This window comes from Anoplophora glabripennis, unplaced genomic scaffold, assembly GCF_000390285.2.
Source record: "Anoplophora glabripennis isolate ALB-LARVAE unplaced genomic scaffold, Agla_2.0 scaffold704, whole genome shotgun sequence".
Taxonomy (NCBI): domain Eukaryota; kingdom Metazoa; phylum Arthropoda; class Insecta; order Coleoptera; family Cerambycidae; genus Anoplophora; species Anoplophora glabripennis.
Window position 1 is genome coordinate 240,551 of NW_019416861.1, and position 15,390 is coordinate 255,940.

Consider the following 15,390-nt stretch of genomic DNA (forward strand, 5'->3'; position numbering starts at 1 on the left):
ATAATAATAATAATAATAATAATAATAATAATAATAATAATAATAATAAAATAAGAATGAGTAAAATAATAATAAAAGATAGATAAACTGAGACAAGACATAGCTAGAACAACCCAATACATTCAAGGAAATAAAGAAATCTTTAACAAAAAAAATTGTCCATATAATTGACATGAACAATCAACCAGTGCAAGAAACGCTTGAAAACAGAAACTTGCAGTTCGTGTGACAAAGAATTAAATGAAAGAAGACTACAAAATCCAATGTTTAGAAAGGGAGAAAAACAGTTTTATGACACTATTACATCTAGCAATAGAACTGATATAACACCAGCAAGTAAAGAACAAATAACAAAGTATTGGAGTAACATATGGGACAATCCAGTACATTATAATGAACATGCTATATGGATAAAAGATGGCACCGAGAGACAACCACATACCCCGGCGTAATAGAATATCTCATCACAGATAAATTACTGATATCGACAATCATGAAATCATAGTTGGAAATGTCCAGGTACAGACAACATACATAATTACTGTCATAAACAATGCGCGTCCTTACACAAATTTCTAACTAAGCAAAGCAAATAATCATAATAATTCAGAAACCAGAGCTCACATCACAATTTTTTATGGTAATCTGCCTGCTAATTATAGATAAATTACATGTTTGCCAACATTATATAAGATCATCACAGCTTTACCAGCAAATAAAATATATCAGCATCTAACTGTAATTAACAGACTGGCCGAAGTTCAAAACGGTAGTAAAAGAGGAACTAAGGGATGTAAAGAATAACTCACAATAGACAATAAAATAATGAAAAATGTTGAAAACCACTAACAAACTCTACATGTAACATAAATTGATTACAAAAAAGCCTTCGATATGGTACCTCATGGATGGTTGAAATGTTTTAAGGATATATAAAATACATCCTGGTAATTCAAAACTTTCTATCCACAACAATGAGAAAATGGAAAACAGAAATATTATCAAATACCGATGGTCAGTAGGGTAAGGTTGCTTAGATCGTACCCCCTAAGGACCTGTACTGTACCTGTAATGTTTAGTGCAATTTAAATGAAACAAAATCTTCTGCATCTACTGAATCTTTATTTATTTATCTTTTAACCCAAAACCCCAAAAACCAAAAACTCAAAAATCTTTTATCAAGAGTATCATTTATCAAGTATTTTAACGTTTTTCAAAGAAGTACCTTCTTTACGATTAAAGCGTATGGTCGACTAATCAATAATTGGCATAACCATGATTCTTTGTCGTTGTTTTTTTATTCTTCTTACATGTTTCATCTGTCATCCTTCTTTTTACAGTTTTCTAAGTAATTAGTAAACAATTTTTCTCAATACCTAAGTCGTACAGATACGATTAAAAATTTTTCCACAGGTACGACTTAAGGAGGTTTATCTTATTTGGAATTGACAAACAAATATTCATAAAAAAATTAATATAAGCTTATTATTGTAAAGAAAATCCTCAAACAAAATTATGACTAGTTTGGATACATACGAGACGAGATATTAATAAAATAATTTTTCACGATTTAGTATGAAGTCTTATGAGAATGCAGATTTTTTTGGTATTTCCACTTAGAATGCGCAACAATTGACGAACAGTTTCCACAGCAACTTGTATAAATAGGAAACCAATATCTAAGGAACCGTTGAAATCGATTAGGTGCTTGTAAGATACATAATTTGTAATAATCTACTTCAAACTGCAGTCGTTGACTAACTTATCCTCCATATGCGTGATAGCGGCAACGCCGCGGTCTCGACGTAGCGTATTATTTTAAATTTGCAGGTGTCCAAGCAAACAGAATGATCAAACGCGAGCGAGCGAACGCCGAGGCGAGTGAGCCAACCAAGTGCAACGTTGACAAATATAAAGATTTACTACTTTAGTCACTAGCGAATCTACAGAAACTCTCGTTAGACTTTAGATGTACCTCCGTACCCGATAAACCTCCTTAAGCAGCAAGGTCTTTTAAGTTTCAAAGCGAAACCACTGACATAACCTAAGACTTTTCTACCATTTGAGTGTGCCTAAATGATTGCCAGAGTACGATAAAAATAGTCGTTAACAAAAAAATAACTTAAGGATCATATTCCTTCTTTAAAAAGCTTACAAATGATCCACAAATTTTAATGAAAACGGAAAGAAACTTACTTTTCAATTATTTTTGCCTAAAGAAGCCCACTTGTTTTCGTTTGATCGCACGACTAAATAATTCAGGATTACGGCACTAGATGGTGCTTTTTTAATATCAGACGAGATATTACCGGGGTACAACTTTACCACATAGTTAGTAATATGTGACCTTACCCTATGTAGAAATAGATTTTATTAATTTCAAGCGAGGAATATTTCAAGCTGACGCCTTAAGTGCTCTTTGGTTCTGTATGTCTTAATACTTTGTCAAATTCTCTTAATAATACTCAATATGGATAGAGTTTGGAGTAAGTAAGTGTAAGACAAAAAGAAAAGAGGAAATATGAACAATCTGAGAGAGGATTAAATAACAAAAGTGCCTCAAATGGCAAAACATGAATATAACAAATTGGATCCCGCCACAACAAAATGAGATCTTGAGCAGCAATACAAAAAGAGACTGTGAAACTGACTATTAATACCTTCGCAGTCCCAATACTTACATGCAGATTTGGTGTAATAAAATGGTCCAGAACAAATTTAGATAAAAAATATTAATATAAACATATTAACCAGAACACAATTAACGAAAAATAGAAAACTACATCCCACTCATGTAAGGGAACAATAACATTAAGAAGAAAAGAAGGAGGAATAGGAACTGTCCATCAAACAGATCAAATCCTTAAGATTCTATTTCAATAATAAAGAACACCCATTACATAGGGCTATAGTACGAATATATAAAAATTGCACATCTCTAAACCTACCGACACAAGAACAATCTTTGGCCCTCAACCGTTACCACCGAGATAGACTCGGTGGTAACGCCTCAACTCAATGGAACAGAAGAAAACTGCTGAAGTCAATCGCTATTCCTAAATAGATATTGAATTTTTAATCAAGTACACATCTGTTAAAGGGGGGATGAATCGTATTTTCAGTATTTTTATAGATTTTTATTTACTAAACGTAAAATTATTACTTGCCAGAAGAAATTTTAAGTTTGGACGTTGGTAATAGATATTATTTAGGGAGAGAAACTGGTTAACGGATCAGTCAATTGTATTCATCTTGAAAATTACCTACTTGAAATTTGTCACTTTTTAAGTTATTGTAGTTTTGTAATTAAGTTTGTATTAAAATAAATCATGACAGCTTTTTTCTGTAATCGAATGTTAATAACTACATGTAACGCGCATTTTCCATGTGTTAGCCACCACATTCCTGAGGAAAGAATCCTTTTGATTCTGAGGTTATATTAAAATATCGTTTATTAATTTTCAACGTTACTACAGCGTCTTATAGAGTTGATGTCGAGTCACAAATAAAAATGTTGGCGAAACGTTTAGAAGCATTTATAGAGGCCACTACAGAATTCTCAGAGGACTACCATTTTCTGAGGAGTCGTTCCGTCTGTCTGTAGCGACCTTAGAACCAACAGCAAGAACGGACCATCTCCACAGAACCTTTCCCGAGAGTAACAAGGGTCAAAAACGCACATAAAACAATTATAGATGAAATTAGCAACATTGTGTTATAATTGTAAACAGTACATAGATATTAATAAAGAAAACCCATGAACAAAGACATTACAGATCAACTCCTGATAACTGATAAGTTCTGTGCCTTAATAATTTGACCTATAAATTAGAATTCTGTCTAAATATAGTATATACTGACTGCGACCAAGAAAATCATAAATTATAATGATTATTTGAGGTGCTAATTAGAAATGAACCGTCATCTTTAGACTCATAAAACCCCCGACATCCTAAGAAGAAATGACGCTCGCTCCTAGGAAGACCCCGTCTGCAACCCAAGGAGTTGAAAGAAGTGTCGTCAAGGAAGTTTTTAGACTTTATAAAAAGGACAAACTACTTTCTGAATAGGACTGAGTAGTGGGACGCACAATAGACCTGAGAAGGCCGCGGTACCGTGGGACTTACCAGAGCCAACCACTAGGAAAAGTAAAGAGAAGAAGAAGACAGTGAAAGTGACATCTCTATGCCCTCTGCAGATCACAATCTTACTCCACGAGGAGTTTGGAAAACCCTGAAACTAATGCTACTAGATGGTCCATCTCTGTAAGAATTATCGCTTCATTAATTTAATCAGTTGCTGAACTATATTCTGTTTCTATGGCATAGCTTTGGATAAAATTAATTCTTTAGAGGGACACATGGAAAAGGTGAAGCTAAGAAGTTAGGGGTTTTAACATAAAAGTGAATTGTGCTATTAAAGCAAAAATATTTTACAATTAAAATTGTATTTCCTCAAAGCTATATTCATCATGTAATTAAATGTTACACTATAACTCGGTGTTCCAAATGAGATACCATTGATAGCTGAAAGAGGTAGATGGTTAAATTGTGAACAAAGTGGATAATTTGGAAACATGCAATAATTTTTCAAAAAAAATTCCAATCTGGCAACTATTCGCGATTTCTCTTAGAAAAATGATTATACAATATTTTTGACGGTTTTCGGGATAGCACTATCATCGTACCTAATATTTAACGCCTTGTATATACATATTTTGTATATGTAGGTATTTATTAATTCACTATATTATTGTTCAAAAGTTTCAATCATGTTATTACGAGAAAATTTAGCTCTAAATTTTAACGATTAAAAATATATAATTATGAGCCTGTAGCGAAAAATGTTCGTCAATAAATACATAATACTACTCTCAACAGACCCTCCCTTATAACACATAAATGACAACTTGTGGGAACCTTAAAATAAACTCTGATGAGGGAACAGAAGAGCTTTTAGTATGATTTATCTGTTTGCTATTGGCTGTCAGACGCTCTGCAGGAGACTACATTGGTTATATAGTTTTAAACAGGTGTTTTGGACAGGTCTATTCACATTCTGCTATCTCGTTACCATGTTAAACAGCACAAATATTTCAGTAAATAAAAACTTTATTCCTGACGTGTTGGACGTGATATCTGAGGTTTAGTGGTTACATCAATATTTACTTTATTATATGTATTGTTGTAAGTACATTTATGTAAACTTAATTCAGGTAAATAACTAATTAAGAACACTGTCCAAATAGCACAAATTATTCCCAGAACATACCGTTAATGTCCTGTTCAAGATGCTTATCCCAAAACATTGACCGTACGTCTTCGGGACGTATATGTATAGAGGGTATTTGTTTTGCAACATGCAGAGTTTCATTAGTTTGGTAGCATATATATCATTTCGGATATCCCTGTTAGGTATGTAGTATCCGAGCATATCCTGCATCATATTCGCTGCATTGTTCGCTTCATCTGTTAAATCATTTAATTTGGTAATATTTGTGTCATTGGATAGTTAATAAAGTATCACCTACAGAAAAAGATAAATCTTAGACATAAATCCAAAGCAGCTGAGGCACCAGCATTGATCCCTGAGGTACTCTTGTACTTAGAGGAGGCAAGTTGATTGAAGATTCTCTTGAGTTACAAATTGTAGTGTTGATAAGATACGAAACAATAAGATCAATACGATGCGTTGAAAAAATCATAAAACTGTAAAGGTTTTTTTATTTTTACTTTATATTTCTAATAAAGAATGAATCATAAAACTGTAAAGGTTTTTTTATTTTTACTTTATATTTCTAATAAAGAATGTGACTTGTTGATTTCTTTTTCCTTCAAAACTTCATGTAACCAAGTACTTTTAATTTGTTTTTCATAATCGTTAGCTATAATATTTTGTGTGATATCTTTAATAACACAGCCACACAAAAAAAGCATTGTCTGTACTTTTCATGCGACATATATTATCCGTAGTATGATTACCAATCCGGTATCAGAATTGAGCTATCATATCACAGGAATTTCAAAAAACAGGTCAAAAATAGCAAAAATTCACGAAAAAGTGCTAGGAAATATACAAACAATTTTTTCTCTATATTCAAATATTCATTTATATGGCTAAAACCCCGCCGAACGTCAGAATTGATGATTTTTTTTCTAACCTCAAAAAAACGGGTCAATTAAGGACAGATATCACGAATTTTCAAAAAATAACAGATTCGCTCCAAATTTGGTATACGAGGATTTTCGGGGTCGTTGATTGCGTATTCAAGGTCAGAATTGCGAAATTCATTCTGTAATATTTTTGTTTACTTTATAAACTGTTATTTTTTCTGTAAAAGATCTATTCATGGGTTTTCTGCCTATTCTCAGGTAATAAATTACATAGGTAATTGATTAAATTTTTAAAAACGAATTTTGTAAATCTGATTTTGGATTCGTGATCAGTGTCGCCGAAAACCCCCGTATTCCAAATTTGGCGCGAATCTGTTATTTTTTGAAAATTTGGTCGATCATCTTGGATCCGCCATCTTGAATTTTGCAAAATTTATCTCGAACCCGTGATCATCGATCCCGAAAACCTCCATAGACCAAATTTGGCGCGAATATGTTATTTTTTGAAAATTAATTGACCCGTTTTTTTTAGGTTAGGAAAAGAACCATCTATTCTGTCCACGGATTCACGTTCGGCGGGGTCTTAAACTATGTAAATGAACATTGGATATTGAAAAAAAAAAATTTTGTATTTTTCCTAACACTTTTTCGTGAATTTTTGCTGTTTTTAACCTGTTTTTGAGGTTAGAAAATTCCTGTGATGTGATAGCTCAATTCTGACACCGGATTCGTGATCAGGAGAGAAAAATGCTTCGGATATCATATGTCGCATGAAAAGTACAGATAATTTTTTTTGTGTGTGGCTGTGTAATTTTTACATTTTTTTACTGGTTTCCCAAACATGTTAATTTTGGAATAATACGGTTCTACACGGTGCAGATGGCAGCTAAGGTAGCTTCCGTCACGGTGGGTACTAAACTGAAGAGTACTCCTACTTTTTCTCCCTGGTGCCACTGGTGGTGTTGGTTGCATATGGTCAAACTTTCTCACAGCCTCAAATATCTCGTTCAATAATTCTCGTAACACAACACAATTTTTTGGAATTCGCTTTTGTAATTGATGATACCTTTATCTGTTTTAACGTCCATTACTCGTGTTCTGCCATCCTTGCCTGGGTACTCGTTTACTAAATGTCCCCAAATCGAGAGATTCTGATGCTGATACTGATGATGATGATGCTGTTGATGCTGATGAGGATGTGGATATAACCGATACTGATGACAATAATGATAATGATTGATGAAGACAATAATGATAATGACGCTGATGGTGAAACAACTATAATCGAATAAAAGGATCAGATTTTTTTCTTTAAAATACAATTAGTAATGCTGATTGATTTCCCAAAATACTCAGTAGCGTCGAAACCTTGGGGTTCTAACGACATACCTTAGTGTCTCTACTTCTGGTTGATATTATTTACAAATTTAGTGAATTCTAACCTGATATATTTATTTACGTCAAAAATCCAGATGTTCAATATTTTTTTACAGGTGTACAGTATGTCCTCTGTTAGAGTGAATAAGAGGAAAAGCCAAACTTTTTATCAGGTGTGCCTTTTTTTTCGTAAAATGTAAAATAAGAAAGTTACTCCTCTTATTCACCCCAACCGGTGATATACTGTAGAGTAAATTATGGAACAGCATGAGTCATTTCCTGGTCGTGTATTTCCCCGTTTTGGTGATCAGATTTGGCCGCCCAGCTATTTAACACCACTGGACTTTTTCTTTAGGGTTTTTTGAAGTATCAGATTCACGCCAACAAGCCCACTACCATCCACGCCATGAAGGAGGAAGTTGAGCGCTGCAGCAACGAAATTCAGCCGCATTTATGCAAAATGGTCATGAAAAATTTCTACAAAAAAGTGCGTATGTGCCAGCAAAGCTTTGGAGGCTATTTACCCCATATGCTATTCCATACATAACCCTATACTGTATACTTTGTGAATCAATAAAGAAATTACAATTTTTAATGAAAAACCTGTGTTTTCTAAGAAATTTATTTCTTGCCTGAATTTTGGGACACCCTTTACCTGGACGTAATTATTTATTAATTATAAAATTCTTAGATAATTGTTTGTAGACAAACATTTAACACAAATATGATTAAATTGAATCCATTATTGCAGCTTAAGTAAATCTGAGACACAGACAGAGATAACTTGTTTACTAAACATTTCATAATAAAATTATAACTCTTATTGCATTAATAACCCACGTGTCAGTATAATGGCCATAGTTCAAAATGAACTTCCAATAAAATTTCCTTGTTCTTCTTATCTCAATCAGTTTCTGTTGACTTAACTTTTGATACATTTCTCTGCGTTAGTTCCACTCATCACTTCGTAACAACAATTATTATCATGTACAGTCAAAAATTAAAAGGAATTAACAAAGTGAATTTCTGTAAAATGCCAGCACAAGTAGCAGTCCTAAGGCCTGTTTGCGCTTTGTGGAGTAAATTTATTTCGACAACACCAAGACGGTTTTCACAAGTAAGTGGTCGCCCCTCAATTTTTTTTTATAAATCAACTTTTTATTTATAAGTGCATTATAAAAAGTCGAATAACTCGAAAACGAAAACATTACGGAAAATCTGCCTAATGAAACGTTTAAAAAAAAATTGACATGGTATTTTTGTGAATTGTATACTGAAGGAATAAATATTGAAATTTTGGGGATATACCGTTTTATTTTCAATAAGGGTAGACAATAATTCTAAAATATCATTTGGTTATCAAACAGGTTAAAATTGATATAGTGGGGTTAAAAATTACTTCAAATAAAAGAAAGTTAATCGTATTGGACTTTGATAGGATTTACCGTTCGAGTAAAGTGGACCTTGGAACTGTTGTTTTAATACAACCCTGAAAACCCTAGCATCTCCATAAAAATGTAGTAGAGTCACCGGTAGTCCAATGAACTAACTTAGTAAACTTTTTTAAATTCATGTTCAGGAATAGAACATAGTTAATGCGCAGAGAATTAAATTTATTTTCAATAATTTCTCCCTCAAAGTAATGAATGAAAACGGAACGCGGGAAAACGCACAGAAACCATGTTGTGACGTCATACCACTCGTTAGCGGCTAACTCACACTACTGCGTCCCACATCTCTAGTAATGGAGGCATTTAGACAATCAAACATCGTTAAAAAAGAGCAGACATTACAAATTTTGATAATGAAAAAGATTAATTTTTCAATATGTTGACTAAATGTAGGTAGACTTTGGTAATAGAAGGGAATAAACGAAAATATGCTGACTATGACATTCGCAAATAAGAGTGAAATATTCGCATATAAGTTAAAGCATTCTCATAAATAATAATGATATGCCCAAAATATCAATTATGGTTTATTATGATATGGTGCAAGATTGAGATATGCAAATGTGTTGTTGTTTATTATTTATTTTTAGATTTATCCCGGATAGAAGAAGTAACATTCAAAACGTTTTTCCGTTTGCAAAATTATTAGATACATGCTTATTACGTACAGAAACAATATTTTAAAACAAACTGCCAGAACAAATACTAAGCGCAAATAATCAAGGCATATGTGGTGCGAGAAGGAGATACGCGACATATAACTAGCTCAAGTCTATAGCACGGGAGTGAAAATACCAATAAAAGTACTTGCTATAGTAGAGAGCTATCGGGTCCAGTCAATTGAGTGATGTGACGTCACAAATGTTTTGAGAACAGTGAACCGTTTCAAATATTTTGCGAATTAGATAAAAAATGAGTTTTGATAAACACAGGTCTGTAATTACTTTCAAAGGGCGTTGTGGATTATTATACAGGGCTGGAAAATCCACATGGTCCATCTGCCTTTACATGAGAGCGACAAAGTAAAGTAAAGAAATCCGTGCGATAGACAAGAATGGCAATAGTGAAGACGTTTAATAATCTGAATAGTCACCGCCCGTTTCGGGTTAGAACTATTCAGATTATGTAACGTCTTCAATGTAACCATCCTTGTCTATCACACGGATTTCTATGATTTACTTTATCGCTCTCACGTAACAGCCGATGAACCATGGGGACTTTCCGAACCTGTATACCTAGTCTTGTTTTCTTTTTATTTGCCCACATGATCATATTGAATTGGGAGTATTTTTGTATTTAAAACATATATATCTTCTAGTAAGTCTTTAGATCTATACAAGATTTTAAGATACATATAATAATTATACTTAAAACGTGTCTATGCTAGTATAAAAGTATACTATATTTTAATTGCATATTTTCCATATAGGCGTCTTTTGAAAAAAAAGGACTACAAGAGAAAAAACAGTCAACATTTACCGATAGAAGTCAACTTAAATATGCCAGAAGATTAGTAGTCAAGTTAGGAAGTGCAGTCATTACTAGAGAAGACGAACATGGATTGGCTTTGGGGCGATTGGCATCTATTGTTGAACAGGTATTCACACATACTATTGACTATGTATACAACAAAATATTTCAAATTGGATGAGAAAACAATGACATTGCAAAACACAATCGATTCCTTAAATTATTACAAAGTTATATAATTTACAGAATTTTATCAATATTACGTGTAATAATAATAAGAGAAATCAAATTTTCGTTTTGTTTTAGTTCATAGAAATACTATGAAAATTTTTTGAAAAATTCAATGTTTTGTAATTTTTACTTCAATGTAAGTTGATATTCTTTCTTACGCATTTTCCGTCAACTTCTAAAAGTTGCTCGATATTAAATTGTCAAAAAACCAACTGCATCAAATTTGATTATCACTACAAGGATCTCAGAAACTGTTAGAGATACAGAAATGTTTAGTTCAGCTTATATATAGGGTGTTTATATAAACGTAGGTCGAAATATGCTTCGTTTCCGAGATACAGAGTGTTTAAATTTTATTTATTTATTTATTTTTATTAATTATTATAAAGATATTGACTCGAAAATTGATGGTTGTATTTTATTTAGAAATAATGACAGCAATCTACTAGATAATGTATCAATAGAAATTAAAAATACACAACCTGCGATAAAACATTTTTTTTTCCTTAAAAATGATGCATCTACGAAAAAAATTGAAGAGACGAATTTCATTCAGAATCCAAAAAATTATTAAAACGGGAAAAAGTTAATGGCGTGCCATTTTTTTATTAAAAAAGGGTGCGGCATTCTCGCACGAACGCCACTGGCGCAAGTAGAAATATTCGGATCACCTCAAAAAATGCACATTTATCCCTCCAAAGCGTTTTTCAAATTTCGAATCAATATCTTTAATACTCTTTGAAATAATTAATAAAAACAAATAAAAAATTTAAATTTAAACTGCATCTCGCAAACAAAGCAAGCAAGAACATTTTCTCATAAAATAACTTCGGCAACCACCCCTAAAATATTTCGCACTTATTTACAAACATCCTGTAGATGTAAATGCCAATATCCTCCAGGAAATATAACACTGAGGATTACATTATCGCTCTATACTTCTCTGAACATATAAACAAATGTTACAGTATAATAATTGAAAAGAGGAAAATCCAATACTTATTTGTTATTTTCTTGTACTTTTTCAAATAGAAAGCCATAAATTTTACTTGCTCTCAATCTAATGAGGATTTTGAATTTCTGTCTGGAAAATTATAATTTATTAAATATTTCACAATTTAACTAACTTTCTGTCTCTAACAGGTTGCGAAATAACAATGTTATCCGATTTGAAACATGAATTATGGTAGTTAATTCACTATCTTTTTTCAAAATATTTCCTTTTCATCCTAAACTTAATTCCTTAGTGCTGCATATGAGTAGAACATGTTATTTTTTTATGTTTTTCGTGCCTTCGAAGGCTGACTACTATTTTTAATAGTCGTATTACACTGAAACGTTTTTTTTTATTTTAGGTTGCAGAATGCCAGAATGAAGGAAGAGAATGTATTATGGTAACAAGCGGCGCTGTAGCTTTTGGAAAACAAAAATTAACCCAAGAATTGCTTATGTCTCTTTCTATGAGAGAAACTTTATCACCCACAGATCATACTAGGGAAGTAAGTTGTTTCAAATATTCGAGGTGATCCGAAATTGTATCTAGATATTTTCCGAAGTAATAGTACAATATTTCCCTAAATCTTGTCCTGGCCTGCAGCGAATACTTTTGTGAAAAAAATGTTAAATAAAAAAATTTACGAATTTTCCTGAAACATCAGAATTTTGTATTAGATCGTAGTTCTATTGTCTTAATATCTCCAATTCTGGGGGTGAAATATGTAGAACTGATGCTGCGCAAGATTTTAAAACGTTTGTCCGCAATATTGATAAATAAAATGCCATCAAAATAACTCGTATCAAAATTAGCATTAGCAACATGAAAATTTAGCATATTTAAAATATTAAGGGCATCTATAAGATCATGAATTAATTTGTATAGACTAATAAAAGAAAATTTATTTAGCAATTTCTGTTGCGGAAGTCCAACAGTCGGTTAGACCTTATCTAATTAGAAGGACGTTTAAATAATTGCATTGCACACTTTCGACTGCATTACAATATTTATTGGGTTCCAAATGATAAAGCGTAATCAAGTTTGGACTTATATAATAAATTTGAAAGTTGAGTATCATCAAAACTCACTGAATTTAGAATAACCAAGCTTCTGTGCATACAAGACAATATCGTCAACATGTTTGTTAAGGGTTAATCTAAAGTCAAACAGATTATTTAAACCTTTGAATTCAAACGCCCCTTTTAAATATTTGTTTAATATTGTTTATTTTGTAATCAATGTAAATTGTACCTTTTCCTCAATGAAAGATAAAATATTACATTTGCTAATGTCCAGAGAAAGCTCGGACAATACCTTTCATTAATTTAAGAATACTTTGAAGTATTTCACAATCATAACTGTTGTCAACAGTTTCATACAATTTCATGTCATCATCCTATACAGTGCGTTTATGATGAAAGGAACAAATTCGTTTAAAATTCAGGTAATTATTTTGTGGAAAAACGCATCTCTAAAATAAGCGGTTTTCGTAATAATGACGTTTGAAATGTGATAAATGAAAAAAAAAATGTTTAATCACAATAACAATTGCTTTATAATAAATGTTCAATGTTTTGCCCGTTTACTTCGATACATTTTTGTAGTCGAAGGATTGTTTCCCGTTGAACGTTTTCAATTACCTCTGATGGAATAAGTCTTATTTCCTGGCGTATTCTCTGTTTCAGGTCATGAGGATTATTTGGTCTATTCACATAAACTTTAGATTTCAAATAACCCCATAAGAAGAAATCTAAAGGGGTTAAATCCGGTGACTTTGGTGGCCACTCATTAATTAAAGACCTCTGTGTCCAATCCATTTATTAGGGAAAGTTAATTCAAGAAATTGTCGAACAGCAATTGCAAAATGAGGAGGTGCCCTAACTTCATCTGCCTTGCGTACATCAACGCGATTGACCTCTCTTTCTAGGGCCAGTCCATAGTTTACTAGGTCAATGCGTAAAACTGACAAAATGACACTGACAAACTAAACGCCGGTGATAGTTTGGTTTTTATTGTCGCAAAATACTAAGTCAAAATGGTCTAGGGGTCAAGGAATGAAAAACGATTAATACGAAGAAAATTGTTTTGTTTAGGATAACATTTAGCATACCAGGTTGTTTTTGTTGTTTTTTAAAAAAATTTTCAAAGTTGCTCAATTTAAACATTTTATTTAATTACTTGTGTATTTCAGAATATCAATTTTCAAACGTCATTATTACGAAGAACGCTTATTTTAGAGATATGTTATATTATACAAAAATTGTGTACCGTACAATTCAAAATTGGCTTAATATACAGGGTGTTCCATTGAAAAATCAATACTGACAGCGTACGATCTTCTTAAGACACCCTGTATACAATTTTCTTATGTCAAAAAAATCCGCAACTAAAAATACTAATCGACGTGTCCGAGCGTTTTTCCACAAAATAATTACCTGAATTTTAAACGAATTTGTTCCATTCATCATGAACTCACTGAAGTGAATTTATAACATTTTTCATTTCTTTTTTAGGATGCATCATTGCTACTAGAACCCAGAGCAGCTGCTGCTGTTGGCCAGTCTGGTCTTATGTCTCTTTATGATGCTATGTTTTCCCAATACGGAGTGAAAATTGCCCAAGTTCTAGTCACCAAACCGGATTTTTACAATGAAGAAACTCGTAGAAACTTAATAAGTACATTATCAGAACTTATCAGTCTGAACATTGTTCCAATTATAAATACAAATGATGCAGTTTCACCCCCACCACAAGTCGATGAGCCTATTGGAGGCAAAGCAGGAAAACGAGGAATTTCTATAAAAGACAACGATAGTTTAGCGGCTATGTTGGCAGCTGAGGTACAGTCTGATCTCTTAATATTAATGTCGGATGTAGATGGCATTTATAATAAGCCTCCATGGGAAGAAGGTGCAAAATTTCTTCACACGTTTACTTCCGATTTAAGGCATACAATTGAATACGGCCAAAAATCTAAAGTTGGCACTGGAGGAATGGATTCGAAAGTTAACTCAGCCACGTGGGCTCTAGACAGGGGTGTTTCAGTGGTAATTTGTAATGGCATGCAAGATAAAGCAATTAAAACTATATTGTCTGGGCGAAAAGTGGGAACGTTCTTTACAGATTCGAGCGTAAATGGTATATTAATGAGTACTGAGGTCATGGCTGAAAATGGTGAGTGCCAATGCACATACTTTCATAAATGTTTATAACTCTAGTGGCCGCCGAGCATAGGCAACCCAATAGTGCACGACTGGTACTAGTAACGAAAAATCCCTAAATCTTGGAGTCACCAATATTAATGATTAGTTTACAAAGAACAGTAACAAAACGCTCGAGCTAATGCGGTCTTTGATTGGTTGAATAGAATCTCGTGAGAACTTACAGCAATCACAGCCAGTTAAAGAGAATGTTGTGTTTTCTTGATTTAGTTTATACATGGTGTTTTTTTAATCGATAGAGCAAGGCAAGATCTATTCGAATTTTGCAATGTTAACACAGCCACACAAAAAAAAGTTGGGTATACTTTTTATGCGACATATATTTTTCGTAGTAATTTGGCCTCCTGAACACGGTGTAGCATTTAAAATTACTACCGCCAGAAAAGTACTTAAAATTTGTAAAATCATATTAATTACTTTATGAATAACTAATTTTACAATTACAATGTAATAAGGTAACAGAAAAATTAAAATACTTGATAAGTGATATTGTAAAATTCAATGGAAAATACTTATACAGGTAACGGTAATAA

At 32.6% G+C, this 15,390-nt stretch overlaps 1 protein-coding gene across 1 annotated transcript; it reads left to right on the forward strand.

Annotated features, from left to right (window-relative positions):
• Nucleotides 1–8,387: 8,387 nt before the first annotated feature.
• Nucleotides 8,388–14,810, forward strand: LOC108914096 (delta-1-pyrroline-5-carboxylate synthase; the record flags this gene model as incomplete). The annotated part of the gene is given in 4 exon segments (XM_018719805.1): nucleotides 8,388–8,607; nucleotides 10,371–10,538; nucleotides 11,998–12,141; nucleotides 14,150–14,810. Coding segments are annotated over 4 exon segments (1,105 nt in total), but the record flags the coding sequence as incomplete, so codon positions are not given.
• Nucleotides 14,811–15,390: the final 580 nt, after the last annotated feature.